The sequence below is a fragment of the Podarcis filfolensis genome (genome assembly GCF_964270895.1).
Source record: "Podarcis filfolensis genome assembly, chromosome: 1".
Lineage (NCBI taxonomy): Eukaryota > Metazoa > Chordata > Lepidosauria > Squamata > Lacertidae > Podarcis > Podarcis filfolensis.
In genome coordinates this window covers 123,278,338-123,293,413 of record NC_139604.1, presented here as the reverse complement: position 1 = coordinate 123,293,413, position 15,076 = coordinate 123,278,338, and the positions used below count along the sequence as shown (strand labels likewise).

Genomic DNA, 15,076 nt, shown 5'->3' with positions numbered 1-15,076 from the left:
AGAGCCAGACAAGGGCCTGGAGTCCAGACAAGGGCCTGGAGCCCAGAGTCCATAGGCCAGTCCTTGGCCAGGCTCTGGCTCCACAGAGGGATGCTGAATCCTGTGGAATTCTCTTGTTTCCCTGGCAACTAGATGCCTGCTTTGAACTGATTCTGATATCAGTTGGCAGCACAGATACCATTAAGGGAACTCTCTTTGGTTCAGTTAAAGGCCAGCAGGGAGGACTTCTGCCTCCCCTCAGAGGCCGACCTTGGTCTTTCCCATTTCAGCAGCACCCTCTGCAAGGCCAACATTCAACTGTGTCCCCCCATCTCTCGTCCTCCATTGTGTTCAATTCACTACGATGCCCTGCAGCATCCCCTAGGCTCAGCGCCCAGTGTGGAGGAACTGGGCACACTGCCCAAAATCTGCCTCAGCTCCCCAATTGCACAATGTGGGGCTGTTTCAGTGGATTCCACAGAAGGTAAAGTCAGGTAAAGTCAGTTTATCAATATCCTCCTTTAATTGTGGTGCCAAGAAATGAACTGCCATCCCAGGTAGACTTGGGAAGGCAGAACCCAATACTTAAAACACACACACACAAACAAACAAACAAAAACAACACACACACATCAGCTCATTTTCCAGACCCTGCTGGGATTGGCACTTTGGCCTTTTCCTGACATCCCCCTCCTTTCTGCCCTCTTTGCGCAGAACTGCCTCTCACCTGCCATTCCTGGGCGTCCTGACTGTTCTCTTCCACCAGTGCATGTTCAAGAAGAACCACAGTAGGTCCACTTCCTTTGCTCAACCACAGTCCACCCAGACTAGAGTCCACCCATTGACTATGATGCCCTGTGGCATCCCCTAGGCTCAGCACCCGGTGTGGAGGAACTGGGCACACTGCCCAAAATCTGCCTCAGCTCCCCAGTTGCACAATGTGGGGCTGTTTGGGTTGAGGACTTCCACTTCCTTTGTCAACCACAGTCCACCCAGACTAGATCCCTGTTCTGTAGCTGGCACAGGCTGCTGCTTCCACATGGGTGGGTGGGAGCAGGAGGCGAGATTCCCTCCCAACCCCCCCAGAGGGACAATTGGAGCAGAGCACCACAATAACCCTTTGCAGTTGGGTCAAGCCCTAGGTGGCTCAGCTAGACCTGTGGCCTGTTGTCCCAGGTGCTCACAAGCAGCATGACAGGAGTCCCAGTGCAGCGCTTCCCAGGAACAGGTCTGGTCCAGAGACATCTGCTGCCTCTGGTGCGTTTGTGTGAGGGAGAATGGAGGGGCTTGGACTGAAGCCCAAGGAGGGTTCTTAAAGGACAACCCACAGAAAGGGATTCCCTCCTCTGTGGATGGCCTGCTTGCTCCTAGGGTCATCAGCTGCAGCAGAAACATCCTTTGGCTCCTGCCAGCACTAACTGCCTCCCATGCCACATTTACATACTTCAGAGTCTAAGGTGCAGAAGCCAATTGGGAAATGACTTGAATGCATCTGGGAGAAATATCCAGCTCAATGCATACACTATTTTCCTGGGATGGTTCCGGATTTACAGAAGCCATCCCGGTTTCTCATTTGATACCAGAATGTCCTGCTTCTTCAGAGAAATTTTGGAGGGAATGTTGATAGGGCCCTATTATTATCGGAGAAATGTTGGAAGGAATGGCATGAGACTTCTCCTGGGACATTTTTGTGGCCGGACCTCACCAGAACTCAGTTCCGGACCCTCTCAGAGAACAAGGGGGGTGCTCATGGTGAGTTCCAGAAGAATAGCACTGGATGTCTCTGTTTTCATCAGAGAAATGTTGGAGGGTAAGTGGATGCAACCAAACGCTTGTGAGGGCTCATCATTGAGCTTACCTGGTGGTAGTGAAGGCTGCATTGAAGGCATGCTTTGCTGCTACCATTGCATCCCCATTGATTCTCTAGTTCCACTTCAATCAGGGTTTAGGCCCAGTGTTGGCACAGAAACTGGTTTTGTCACCTTTCCTAACAACTCCCTGCATTCTTAACAAACCACCATTCCCAGTATACTTTGGGGGCAGCCATGACAGTTGAAAGCAGTCTGAGCAATGACCTTGATACTTGATACGGGCCATTTTCATTGTGTGTTTGTGTGTGTTTGGATCCAGGTAGCTGGGATTAAAGTAATCTGGTCTTCTTCAATCTGGTGCCCTCCAAATGCTGTCAGACAAATCCCAGCAGCCAGTATGCCCAAAGTTCTGGGGTAATGATGGCAGCCCACTGAATCAGGCCAGTGGCCCATCTAATCCAAATTTTCTCTCTCGTGTATCTTACAAAACTCAGCTTTTGGTGTCACGAAAATGGGAGAAAGACTTTTCTCTGTGCATTTTCTCCATGCTGGGCATCATTTTGCAAAGGTCTGTCCTGTTGCCTCTTCCTCGCTTTTTCCTGCAACTAAAACGCTGCAACCTTCCCATCCCTTTGTTCATTCTGCTTGGCTTAACATCTGGAGAGCAGCAGGATGAAGAAGTTGACAGCAGGGATTTGTTAAGACAAGGGCTTGTCCCCCACTCCCCTAGAAAGCTCAGTTCCTCATTCCTCACCATTACTGAGCATCCCTGAGGACGGGCAGGAGGTTTTATTTATTGTAAAGGGGCATTTAAACCACGATCTCCTTGCTGCTTGTTCCCATGTCCCTCCCTTTCATACTCCCCCGCCCCAATTGTTGGTTTCCGAGCCTGTGGCTCAATCTCCCTTCAAGGGGTGACAAGGGCCTGGGAGACAGAGCAGTCCTGGAGCCCAGAGTCCATTGGCCAGTCCTTGGCCAGGCTCTGGCTCCACAGAGGGATGTGGAATCCTGTGGAATTCTCTTGTTTCCCTGGCAACCAGATGCCTGCTTTGAACTGATTCTAAGATCAGTTGGCAGCACAGACTCCTTCAGTTAACTGTCCTTGGTTCACCTGAAAGCCAGCAGGGAGGACTTCTGCCTCCCCTCAGAGGCGGACCTTGGTCTTTCCCATTTCAGCGGCACCCTGTGCAAGCAAGGCCAACATTCAACAGTGTGCCCCATCTCTTGGCCTCCATTGTGCTCAATTCACTACGATGCCCTGTGGCATCTCCTAGGCTCAGCGCCCAATGTGGAGGAACTGGGCACACTGCCCAAAATCCACCTTGGCTACCCAGTTGCACAATGTGGGGCTGTTTTGGTGGGTTCTACAGATGGTAAAAGCAGGTAAATTAAGTTTATCAGTATCCTTCTTAAATTGTGGTACCAAGAATTGAACTGCCCTCCCAGGTAGACCTGAGAAGGCAGAACCCAATACTTAAAACACACACACACACACATTAGCTCATTTTCCAGACCTTGCTGAGATTGGCACTTTTACCCTTTTCCTGACATTCCCCTCTTTTCTGCCCTCTTTGTGCAGAACTGCCTCTCACCTGCCGTTCCTGGGCGTCCTGACTGTTCTCTTCTATCAGTGCATGTTCAAGAAGAACCACAGTAAGTCCACTTCCTTTGCTCAACCAGAGTCCACTGAGACCAGGTCCCTGTAGCTGGAACAGGCTGCTGCTTCATCCACATGGGAGAGTTGGAAGCAGGAGGCGAGAGTCCCTCCCAAGCCCCCCAGAGGGACAATTGGAGCAGAACACCACAAGAGCCCTTGGCAGTTGGGTCAAGCCCAAGGTGGCTCAGTTAGACCTGTGGTCTGTTCTCCCAGGTGCTCACAAGCAGCATGACAGAAGTCCCAGTACAGCGCCCCCCACCCCAGGAAGAGGTCTTGTTCAAAGACATTTGTGCCTTTGGTGTGTTTGTGTGAGGGAGAATGGAGGGGCTTGGACTGAAGCACAAGGAGGGTTCTTAATGGACAACCCACAGAAAGGGATTCCCTCCTCTGTGGATGGCCTGCTTGCTCCTAGGGTCATCATCTGCAGCAGAAACATCCTTTGGCTCCTGCCAGCACTAACTGCCTCCCATGCTCAGGCATCTCACACAAATATGCCACATTTACATGCTTCAGAGTCTAGGGTGTGGAAACCAATTGGGAAATGACTTGAATGCATCTGGGAGAAATATCCAGCTCAGTGCATACACTATTTTCCTGGGATGGTTCCGGATTTACAGAAGCCGTGTCAGTTTCTCATTTGATACCAGAATGTCCTGCTTCTTCAGAGAAATTTTGCAGGGAATGTTAATAGGGCCCTATTATCATCGGAGAGATGTTGGAGGGAGTGGCATGAGGCTTCTCCTGGGACTTTTTTCACTGGAACTCAGTTCCGGACCCTCTCAGAGAACCAGGGAGGTGTTCATGGTGTGTTCCGGCACCTTTTTTCCTAGAAGAATAACACTGGATGTCTCTGTTTTCATCAGAGAAATGTTGGAGGGTAAGTGGATGCAACCAAACACTGGGGAGGGCTCATCATTGAGCTTACCTGGTGGTAGTGAAGGCTGCATTGAAGGCATGCCTCCATTGAGTCTCCATTGATTTTCTAGTTCCATTTCAATCAGAGTTTAGGCCCAGTGTTGGCACAGAAACTGATTTCGTCACCTTTCCTAACAACTCCCTGCATTCTAAACAAACCACCATTCCCAGTATTCTTTGGGGGAAGCCATGACAGTTGAAAGCGGTCTGAGCAATGACCTTGATACTTGATACGGGCCATTTTCATTGTGTGTTTGTGTGTGTTTGGATCCAGGTAGCTGGGATTAAAGTAATCTGGTCTTCTTCAACCTGGTGCCCTCCAGATGTTGTCAGACAACAAGTCCCAGCAGCCAGAATGCCCAACGTTCTGGGGTAATGATGGCAGCTCACTGAATCAGGCCAGTGGCCCATCTAATCCAGCTTCCTGTTTTTACAGTGGCCAAGCACATGCCCTAATGGGAAGCCACAAGCGGGATCCCAGCACAATAGCTCTCCCCCTTCCTATGGTCTTCAAAAGCATTGTGGCCTCCAACTATGGAGGAACAACATAGTCATTCTGGGTAGTAGCCCTCCATAGCCTCCTCCATGAACTTTTCCGATCCCTTTTCAAAGCCATCCAAGTTGTTGGCCATCACTGCCTCCTGAGGGAGAGAGTTTCACTGTTTACCATTGCACTGCCCAAAGAAGAACATTCTTTTCTCTCTCGTGTATCTTCCAAAATTCAGCTTTTGGTGTCATGAAAATGGGAGAAAGACTTTTCTCTGTGCACTTTCTCCATGCTGGGCATCATTTTGCAAAGGTCTGTCCTGTTGCCTCTTCCTCGCTTTTTCCTGCAACTAAAACGCTGCAACCTTCCCATCCCTTTGTTCATTCTGCTTGGCTTAACATCTGGAGAGCAGCAGGATGAAGAAGTTGACAGCAGGGATTTGTTAAGACAAGGGCTTGTCCCCCACTCCCCTAAAAAGCTCAGTTCCTCATTCCTCACCATTACTGAGCATCCCTGAGGACAAGCAGGAGGTTTTATTTATTGTAAAAGGGCATTTAAACCACAATCCCCTTGCTGCTTGTTCCCATGTCCCTCCCTTTCATACTCCCCAGCCCCAATTGTTGGTATCCACGCGTGTGGCTCAATCTCCCTTCAAGGGGTGACAAGGGCCTGGGAGACAGAGCAGTCCTGGAGCCCAGAGTCCATTGGCCAGTCCTTGGCCAGGCTCTGGCTCCACAGAGGGATGTGGAATCCTGTGGAATTCTGTTTCCCTGGCAACCAGATGCCTGCTTTGAACTGATTCTGAGATCAGTTGGCAGCACAGACTCCTTCAGTTAACTGTCTTTAGTTCACCTTAAAGCCAGCAGGGAGGACCTCTGCCTCCCCTCAGAGGCGGACCTTGGTCTTTCCCATTTCAGCAGCACCCTGTGCAAGGCCAAAATTCAATAGTGTCCCCCATCTCTCGCCCTCCATTCTGCTCAATTCACTACGACGCCCTGCAGCATCCCCTAGGCTCAGCGCCCAGTGTGGAGGAACTGGGCAAACTGCTCAAAATCTGCCTCGGCTCCACGGTTGCACAATGTGGGTCTGTTTCGATGGGTTCTACAGAAGGTAAAGTCAGTTTATCAGTATCCTTCTTAAATTGTGGTACCAAGAATTGAACTGCCATTCCAGGTAGACCTGGGAAGGCAGAGCCCAATACTTAAAAGACACACACACACACACACACACACGTGTTAGCTCATTTTCCAGACCCTGCTGGGATTGGCACTTTTGCCCTTTTCCTGACATTCCCCTCTTTTCTGCCCTCTTTGTGCAGAACTGCCTCTCACCTGCCGTTCCTGGGCGTCCTGACTGTTCTCTTCTATCAGTGCATGTTCAAGAAGAACCACAGTAAGTCCACTTCCTTTGTCAACCACAGTCCACCCAGCCTAGATCCCTGTTCTGTAGCTGGAACAGGCTGCTGCTTCCACATGGGTGGGTTAGGAGCAGGAGGCGAGATTCCCTCCCAACCCCCCCAGAGGGACAATTGGAGCAGAGCACCACAATAACCATTGGCAGATGGTTCAAGCCCAAGGTGGCTCAGTTAGACCCACAGAAAGGGATTCCCTCCTCTGTGGATGGCCTGCTTGCTCCTGGGGTCATCAGCTGCAGCAGAAAAATCCTTTGGCTCCTGCCAGCACTAAGTGCCTCCCATGCTCAGGCATCGCACACAAATATGCCACATTTACATACTTCAGAGTCTAGGATGCGGAAGCCAATTGGTGACTTAAATGCATACACTATTTTCCTGGGATGGTTCTGGATTTACAGAAGCCATCCCAGTTTCTCATTTGATACCAGAATGGCCTGCTTCTTCAGAGAAATTGTGGAGGGTTTGTTGGTACGTCCCTATTATCATTGGAGGGATGTTGGAGGGAATGGAGTGAGGCTTCTCCTGGGGCTTTTTTCTGGCCGGAACTCACCGGAAATCATTTCCGGACCCTTTCAGAGAACGAGGGAGGTTTCATGCTGCATCCCAGCACCTCTTTTTTCTAGAAGAATGCCACTGGATGTCTCTATTTACATCAGAGAAGGTAAGTGGAAGGTAAGTGAATGCAACCAAACACTGGTGAGCGCTCATCATTGAGCTTACCTGGTGGTAGTGAAGGCTGCATTGAAGGCATGCTTTGTTGCCTCCTTTGCATCCCCACAGCTGTCTTACAACAGCCCAAATCCCGAGTTTAAGCAAAATTGACTGGAATCATAAGGCCTGGTATGACCAATCATATTGCTTAATTGGTAGAACCTGCCAGATAATGAGCACTTGCCTCTCCCATCACCCGACTCTCATTAGTCTTAAGCTTGAAGGGCCTAATAAGAGACACCTGTGCTCAGCTTCAATATTCAAGAATCTCAGCAGTTTCTTATACAGACTAACAAATCAGGCCCAAAAGATATATTTCCCCACACTGTGGGAGGCCAAACTTTGGCATCCCCAAATGGTTCTTCATTGGTTTTGTGCTGGTCCCATGGGTTACCCGAGAGGCAAGGTCCAAGTCCGGTCCGTGGTCAAAGGTGCAACAAGGAGGCAGTCCGTAGAAGCTGAAGCTGGGTGCAGGGCAGGGAGTCGGCTGAAGTCAGGGACAGACATGCAAGCAGGGAGCCAGGGCGGGTCAGGAGCTCAGGCAGGAAAGCAGGACAGGGTTCAGGCAGGAACTAGCAACCAACAATGTTGCTCCCGCAACTTGGGACTGGGGCTGGCCAGCTTTTATCTGCCCCAAGGCATAGGGCAGCCCCGATCCTCAGGTGACTCATCTCTCCTGGCCTGGAGGCAAGCACTCCTCCTGCGGGAACTTAGTTCCCTCCGCCTCTCTGTCCTGAGCCTCTGCAGCTCTGGAGAGGCTGGAGGGTTACCGGACCCAGAAGCAACCTCAGCTTCCCCTGACGGGGCTGAGAGTGGAGCACCTGCAGGCAATGGGTCCTCCATCACCTCAGGAGCCAGAGCAGGCTCAGCTGGTGCCTGCACCTGAGGATCCAGCACAGGTGAGGACCCTTCAGGCTCATGCCCCAGCCCCGGCTCAGCTGGTTCTGGAGGCGGGGAATCCTGTGCAGGCTGGGATCCCTCAGGTTCAGCATCCGAGTCTGAATCCCAAGCCATCACAGTTTTCCAGGGCAAGGAACAGAAAGGGGAGTGAGCATGTTCTGGCTGTTCTCAAAGTGAGGGAATACTTCTGCCTCTCTGTGGTGTGTAGCCAGGGTAGCTGACCTAACACATTCAGATGGCTATTTCCCAATGTGGGAAAGCCTGTGAGGAGTTTCCTCTGCTGTCTAAGGAGGCGCTTCTGCCCTGAGGAAGAATTTCTGCCATCTGAGAGATTAGTATGATGGAGAGGCAGGGAGGTGGGCTGGGCAGCATCAGGGGCCATGGCTGGTGGAATTTCCTGGCCCCTCCCCCAAGCAAGGTTTGGGTGAGGCAGAGCCACTGCCTCATGGCAAAACGGGATGGGGCCTGAGGCACGCACAGCCTCCCCTGCTAGGCTGCCCACTGCCAGTCCAGCTGCGCTGCCTGGCTGCCAGGAGGACCATGGGGCAGGAGTACAACTGGGATCAGCTGCCACCCAGCTGTGGTCAGGGAGCGCTGGCAGGGCAGGGCACCCATCGGAGGGCATCGGCAGCTGATTTTGCACCCCCCTCACCTGTGCCCCTGTGGGCACCACCTCACCACCCCCTAGCTACTGCCCTGCTCCCCATATGAACAGACCTGGACCCAGCAATCATCAACTGAGGCATGAGCCTCTTCCACAAAAGGACTGGAGGGGAGCAATATGGTATACTATATGTGAAGAAGGACGCGGGCGGCGCTGTGGGTTAAACCACAGAGCCTGGGACTTGCCAATCAGAAGGTTGGCGGTTCGAATCCCCGCGATGGAGTGAGCTTGGTCCCTGCTCCTGCCAACCTAGCAGTTCGAAAGCACATCAAAGTGCAAGTAGATAAATAGGTACCACTCCAGCGGGAAAGTGAATGGCATTTTCTTGTGCTGCTCTGGTTCGCCGGAAGCGGCTTAGTCATGCTGGCCACATGACCCGGAAGCTGTACGCCAGCTCCCTCGGCCAATAAAGTGAGATGAGTGCCGCAACCCCAGAGTCGGTCACGACTGGACCTAATGGTCAGGGGTCCCTTTACCTTTACCTTTATATATGAAGAAATATTGTAAAGAAACAGACTCATTAGCAGGATTTGAGCAATCACAACTAAAAAAAAAGATATAAGATAAGGAATAAGGTTTTAAAGTATTTAATAAGGACAAGGACTTTTAATGCAATGACATAAAAAGTTAAAAAGAAGGTGATTAGATTAAAGACTATAGAGTTAAGATAAAGATTGTAAGCAGCAGTATTGTATTTATCAAAAACCAGGAAGAGGAAGTTGAGGGAAGTCGGGGTGGGGGTGGATGGGGGGAGAATGGGGAACTCAGAATTGGATTGTGTATGATTTATGTTTAATACAAAATTTATAAATGCACAGGAATCAGATGTTGGACTACAGAAACCTGTTAAAAGGACAAGAAACTAGAAGAAGGAAACACGTGTCGAGAAAGACTTGTGGTTTCAGTTGTCTCTCTACTAATGTACAGAGAACAGGAAACAAGTGAAGCAAATCCTTCTCTAAATACAGGATGGCAAATATGATCTAACAGACATTACTGAAACCTGGTAGAGAGACTCATGACTGGAATGTAGAAATTGAGGGGTAAAACCTGTTCAGAAGCTTTAGACCAAGCATGAAGAGAGGAGGAGTAGCACTATATGTGTACACTTGTGAAGAAATCCATGACCTGAAGCCTGGAAGGCGTATTGAGAGTATATGGATGAAAACTGGAGGAGATAAAACAGTGACTTTCCTGTGGATGTCTGCAAAAGATCACCAAGCCAAACTGAAGATGTGGGTGATGCCTTCCTACAGCAGATCACAAAAGATTCTAAAAGGAGATACGGTGGTACCTTGGGTTACAGATGCTTCAGGTTACAGACGCTTCAGCTTACAGACTCCACTAACCCAGACATAGTACCTCGGGTTCAGAACTTTACTTCAGGATGAGAACAGAAATCGTGCAGCGGTGATGCGGTGGCAGCGGGAGGCCCCATTAGCTAAAGTGGTACCTCAGGTTCTTAACCCGAGGTACCACTGTATACAGTATAGTAGCCATGGGAGACTTCAACTACCCCAATATCTGTTGGAATTCAAACTCTTCCAAGAATGTAAAGTCCAACAGATTTCTGCATTGCCTCACTGACAATTTCATTTCCCAGAAGCTGGAAGCAGGAGCAAGGGAATCGTCTCTCTTGGACCTGGTCCTCACCAACACAGAGGAACTGATTGATGAGTTGGAAGCACCAAGAGACTTGGGAGGAAGTGATTGTGTGCTCCTGGGTTTCAAGGGAAAGCAGAGTGTAGTTGGGCATACCCTCTAGACTTTAAGAAGGCTGATTTCAAAAAGTTTAAGGAACTACAGGGTGAGATTACGCAGTCAGAAATATTCAAAAAAGGGGAGTTTAAGATGGATGGGCATTCTTTAATGGCACAAATTTTGCTGGCACAAAGGCAGACTTTTCCAACAGGAAAGAAAGGTGGGAGGCTATAAACAACAACAACAACAACAACAACCCAGGTGTGACTGCATAAGGAACTAACAGAAGAACTGAGATGTTAGAAGGGCACATCTGAGAAATGGAAAAAAGAGGAAAGCCATCAGTTTCAGGGAGATTGGCAATGCCTGTGCCATAACGGTCTTCTTTCCTGAGAATGTGTCACAGTACACCAGCAGTAAGTGCAAGCTGGTTGCCTTGCTGGAAGAGAAGGTCCAGCAAGTTGAAGCCCGACTACTGAACAAGACGAGGAATATCTCGTTAGAGAAGAGTGAAGTCTCCTGCAACAGCAACTGAAGTGGAGTGCCCCAAGGGAGAAGGAAGATCACCCATTGCAGGAAATGAACCGCTGGAGGGAGGTGACACACAAAAGGACAGTTTGGAGCTGTGGTGTGTCACTGAGCTGGCAGAGTTTGCAGAACAATTTCTGCCACTGGCCAGAAGAGGAGGAGACATTTGGTGGTAATAGGTGACTCCCTACTGAGAGGGACAGAGGCAGCAGTTGGTGAAGGTAACAGGGTGTCCCAGGGGGTGTACTGTCTTCCAGCTGCAAGGATTCACGATGTGACAGAGAAGTGGCCACGTATTATAGAGACCACTGACCACAATCCCTTCCTTCTGAATTATCAGGCATAGCTTCCAACATACAGCAAGGGACTATCAGACGCTGCACAGGAAGCTGAAGGGTCTTGGGGAACAGACAATTTGTTTCATCACTCTTTCCTGTTGAAGAGTTGTGGCCCAGGAAGAGAGTGGGAAATACTGGAAATAAAGCACTGGATGCACAAGTGGAGTTGTCTGAACAGGTTTTGTTTCTTGGACCATGGTCTCTGCTTCCTTGAGGAAGGACATCTGGCAGGAGATGGATTGCACCTCACAGCCATTGGCAAGAAGGTCATAGCAAAGAGGCTCAGGAACCTGATCAGCAGAGCTTTAAACTAAATCCTGAGGATGAGGGATACAACACTACAGACAAGAGGGGGGCACCTGGTACTGGGGATAAGAGCTTCACTCATGCACAGGAATCAGATGTGATACTACAGAAACCTGTTAAAAGGACAAGAAATTTCAAGAAGCAAATACCTGGAGAGAATGACTTGTGGTTTCAGTTGTCTCTCTACTAATGTACAGAGAACAGGAAACAAGTGAAGCAAATCCTACTCTAAATAGAGGATACCAAATATGATCTAACAGACATTACTGAAACCTGGTGGAATGAGACTCATGACTGGAATGTGGAAATTGAGGGGTAAAACCTGTACAGAAGCAATAGACCAAGCAGGAAGAGAGGAGGAGTAGCACTATATGTGAAGAAATCCATGACCTGAAGCCTGTAAGGCGTATTGAGAGTATTTGGATGAAAACTGGAGGAGAGAGAAAAAAACAGTGACTTTCCTGTGGGTGTCTGCTAAGGACCACCAAGCCAAACTGAACACGTGGGTGATGCCTTCCTACAGCAGATTACCAAAGATTATGAAAGGAGACATAGAGTAGCCATGGGTGACTTCAACTACCCCAATATCTGTTGGAATTCAAACTCTTCCAAGAATGTAAAGTCCAACAGTGAGTGATGGTGGGCTGTTATTCCCCTGAGTTGCTTGCACCAGGAGAAAAGGAATAGCTCTTCCCATGAGAGAAGGAGGTTGCTCCCCCTATTAAGGAAGGGGGCTCCTCCCTCCATGAGAGGAGTAAAGGCTGCTCTTCCCGTGAGTGGATGAGGCTGCTCAACTCAGAAGAGAAGGAGGCAGCTCTCCCCGTGAGTGAAGGTGGGCTGTTATTCCCCTGAGTTGCTTGCACCAGGAGAAAAGGAATATCTCTTCCCATGAGAGAAGGAGGTTGCTCCCCCTATTAAGGAAGGGGGCTCCTCCCTCCATGAGAGGAGAAGAGGCTGCTCTTCCCGTGAGAGGATGAAGCTGCTCAACTCAGAAGAGAAGGAGGCAGCTCTCCCCGTGAGTGAAGGTGGGCTGTTATTCCCCTGAGTTGCTTGCACCAGGAGAAAAGGAATAGCTCTTCCCATGAGAGAAGGAGGTTGCTCCCCCTATTAAGGAAGGGGGCTCTTCCCTCCATGAGAGGAGAAAAGGCTGCACTTCCCGTGAGAGGATGAGGCTGCTCGACTCGGTTGAGAAGGAGGCAGCTCTCCCCGTGAGTGAAGGTGGGCTGTTATTCCCAAAAGTTGCTTGCACCAGGAGAAAAGGAATAGCTCTTCACATGAGAGAAGGAGGTTGCTCCCCCTATTAAGGAAGGGGACTCTTCCCTCCATGAGAGGAGAAAAGGCTGCTCTTCCCGTGAGTGGATGAGGCTGCTCGACTCGGTTGAGAAGGAGGCAGCTCTCCCCGTGAGTGAAGGTGGGCTGTTATTCCCTTGAGTTGCTTGCACCAGGAGAAAAGGAATAGCTCTTCCCATGAGACGAGGAGGTTGCTCCCCCTATTAAGGAAGGGGACTCTTCCCTCCATGAGAGGAGAAAAGGCTGCTCTTCCCGTGAGAGGATGAAGCTGCTTGTCTCGGAAGAGAAGGAGGCAGCTCTCCCCGTGAGTGAAGGTGGGCTGTTATTCCCCTGAATTGCTTGCACCAGGAGAAAATGAATAGCTCTTCTCATGAGAGGAGGAGGTTGCTCCCCCTATTAAGGAAGGGGGCTCCTCCCTCCATGAGAGGAGAAGAGGCTGCTCTTCCCGTGAGAGGATGAAGCTGCTCAACTCAGAAGAGAACGAGGCAGCTCTCCCCGTGAGTGAAGGTGGGCTGTTATTCCCCTGAATTGTTTGCACCAGGAGAAAAGGAATAGCTCTTCTCATGAGAGGAGGAGGTTGCTCCCCCTATTAAGGAAGGGGACTCTTCCCTCCATGAGAGGAGTAAAGGCTGCTCTTCCCGTGAGAGGATGAAGCTGCTTGTCTCGGAAGAGAAGGAGGCAGCTCTCCCCGTGAGTGAAGGTGGGCTGTTATTCCCCTGAGTTGCTTGCACCAGGAGAAAAGGAATAGCTCTTCCCATGAGAGAAGGAGGTTGCTCCCCCTATTAAGGAAGGGGGCTCTTCCCTCCATGAGAGGAGAAGAGGCTGCTCTTCCCGTGAGAGGATGAAGCTGCTCAACTCAGAAGAGAAGGAGGCAGCTCTCCCCGTGAGTGAAGGTGGGCTGTTATTCCCAAAAGTTGCTTGCACCAGGAGAAAAGGAATAGCTCTTCACATGAGAGAAGGAGGTTGCTCCCCCTATTAAGGAAGGGGACTCTTCCCTCCATGAGAGGAGAAAAGGCTGCTCTTCCCGTGAGAGGATGAAGCTGCTTGTCTCGGAAGAGAAGGAGGCAGCTCTCCCCGTGAGTGAAGGTGGGCTGTTATTCCCCTGAATTGCTTGCACCAGGAGAAAAGGAATAGCTCTTCCCATGAGACGAGGAGGTTGCTCCCCCTATTAAGGAAGGGGGCTCTTCCCTCCATGAGAGGAGAAGAGGCTGCTCTTCCCGTGAGAGGATGAGGCTGCTCGACTCGGTTGAGAAGGAGGCAGCTCTCCCCGTGAGTGAAGGTCGGCTGTTATTCCCAAAAGTTGCTTGCACCAGGAGAAAAGGAATAGCTCTTCCCATGAGAGAAGGAGGTTGCTCCCCCTATTAAGGAAGGGGACTCTTCCCTCCATGAGAGGAGTAAAGGCTGCTCTTCCCGTGAGAGGATGAGGCTGCTCGACTCGGTTGAGAAGGAGGCAGCTCTCCCCGTGAGTGAAGGTGGGCTGTTATTCCCCTGAGTTGCTTGCACCAGGAGAAAAGGAATAGCTCTTCACATGAGAGAAGGAGGTTGCTCCCCCTATTAAGGAAGGGGGCTCCTCCCTCCATGAGAGGAGAAAAGGCTGCACTTCCCGTGAGAGGATGAGGCTGCTCGACTCGGTTGAGAAGGAGGCAGCTCTCCCCGTGAGTGAAGGTGGGCTGTTATTCCCTTGAGTTGCTTGCACCAGGAGAAAAGGAATAGCTCTTCCCATGAGAGGAGGAGGTTGCTCCCCCTATTAAGGAAGGGGGCTCTTCCCTCCATGAGAGGAGAAAAGGCTGCTCTTCCCGTGAGTGGACGAGGCTGCTCTCATTCCCATGAGTTGATTGCACCAGAAGAAAAGGAATACCGTATTTTTCGCTCCAAAAGACGCACCAGACCATAAGGCACACCTAGTTTTGGGAGGAGGAAAACAAGAAAAAATTATTCTGAATCTCAAAAGCCAGAACTGCAAGAGGGATCTGGCTTCTGGGATACCGTGTGGCTATTCTGGCTTCTCTGATAACCGTGCCCAGCCCCTTCAGGGCAGCGAGATGAAGGCTCCCCCTGCCTGAAAAGGCTGCGCACGGCTAAGGCAGAAACCAGGACAGGCACGTCGCTGAAAGGGCACTGCGCAGTTCTCCCTCGGAAAACTCTGCAGCTCCTCTTCAGCAAAGCTGGAGAAGTAACAGGAGTCCCTTCTGTTCCTCTTCCAGCTTTGCATGTCCGGTGCGTCGTTGAAGGGGAGCTGCGCAGTTCTCCCTCAGAGGACTGCGAAGCTCCCCTTCCTCGAAGCTGGAGAAGGAACAGAAGGAATCCTTCTGTTCCTCTTCCAGCTTCACATGTCAGGTGCGTCGCTGAAGGGGAGCTGTGCAGTTCTCTCTCTG

At 50.5% G+C, this 15,076-nt stretch overlaps 1 protein-coding gene across 3 annotated transcripts in view; it reads left to right on the top strand.

Moving 5' to 3' along the window:
• The first annotated feature begins 1,737 nt into the window (after nucleotides 1–1,737).
• LOC310766010 (uncharacterized protein) overlaps nucleotides 1,738–15,076 on the top strand; it is a 776,685-nt gene continuing 763,346 nt past the window's right edge. The window contains exons 1-5 of one of the 3 annotated variants that reach the window (XM_083621730.1): nucleotides 1,738–1,789; nucleotides 3,370–3,443; nucleotides 6,168–6,241; nucleotides 6,887–6,935; nucleotides 11,500–11,826. In XM_083621730.1, coding sequence (XP_083477856.1) covers nucleotides 1,757–1,789; nucleotides 3,370–3,443; nucleotides 6,168–6,241; nucleotides 6,887–6,935; nucleotides 11,500–11,512 — 243 coding nt within the window. In that variant the 5' untranslated portion in view covers nucleotides 1,738–1,756 and the 3' untranslated portion in view covers nucleotides 11,513–11,826. Of the gene's footprint in view, nucleotides 1,790–3,369; nucleotides 3,444–4,222; nucleotides 4,325–6,167; nucleotides 6,242–6,886; nucleotides 6,936–10,142; nucleotides 10,989–11,499; nucleotides 11,827–15,076 lie in introns of those variants that run through there. The other 2 variants (XM_083621729.1, XR_014549920.1) reach the window with 2 other exon arrangements.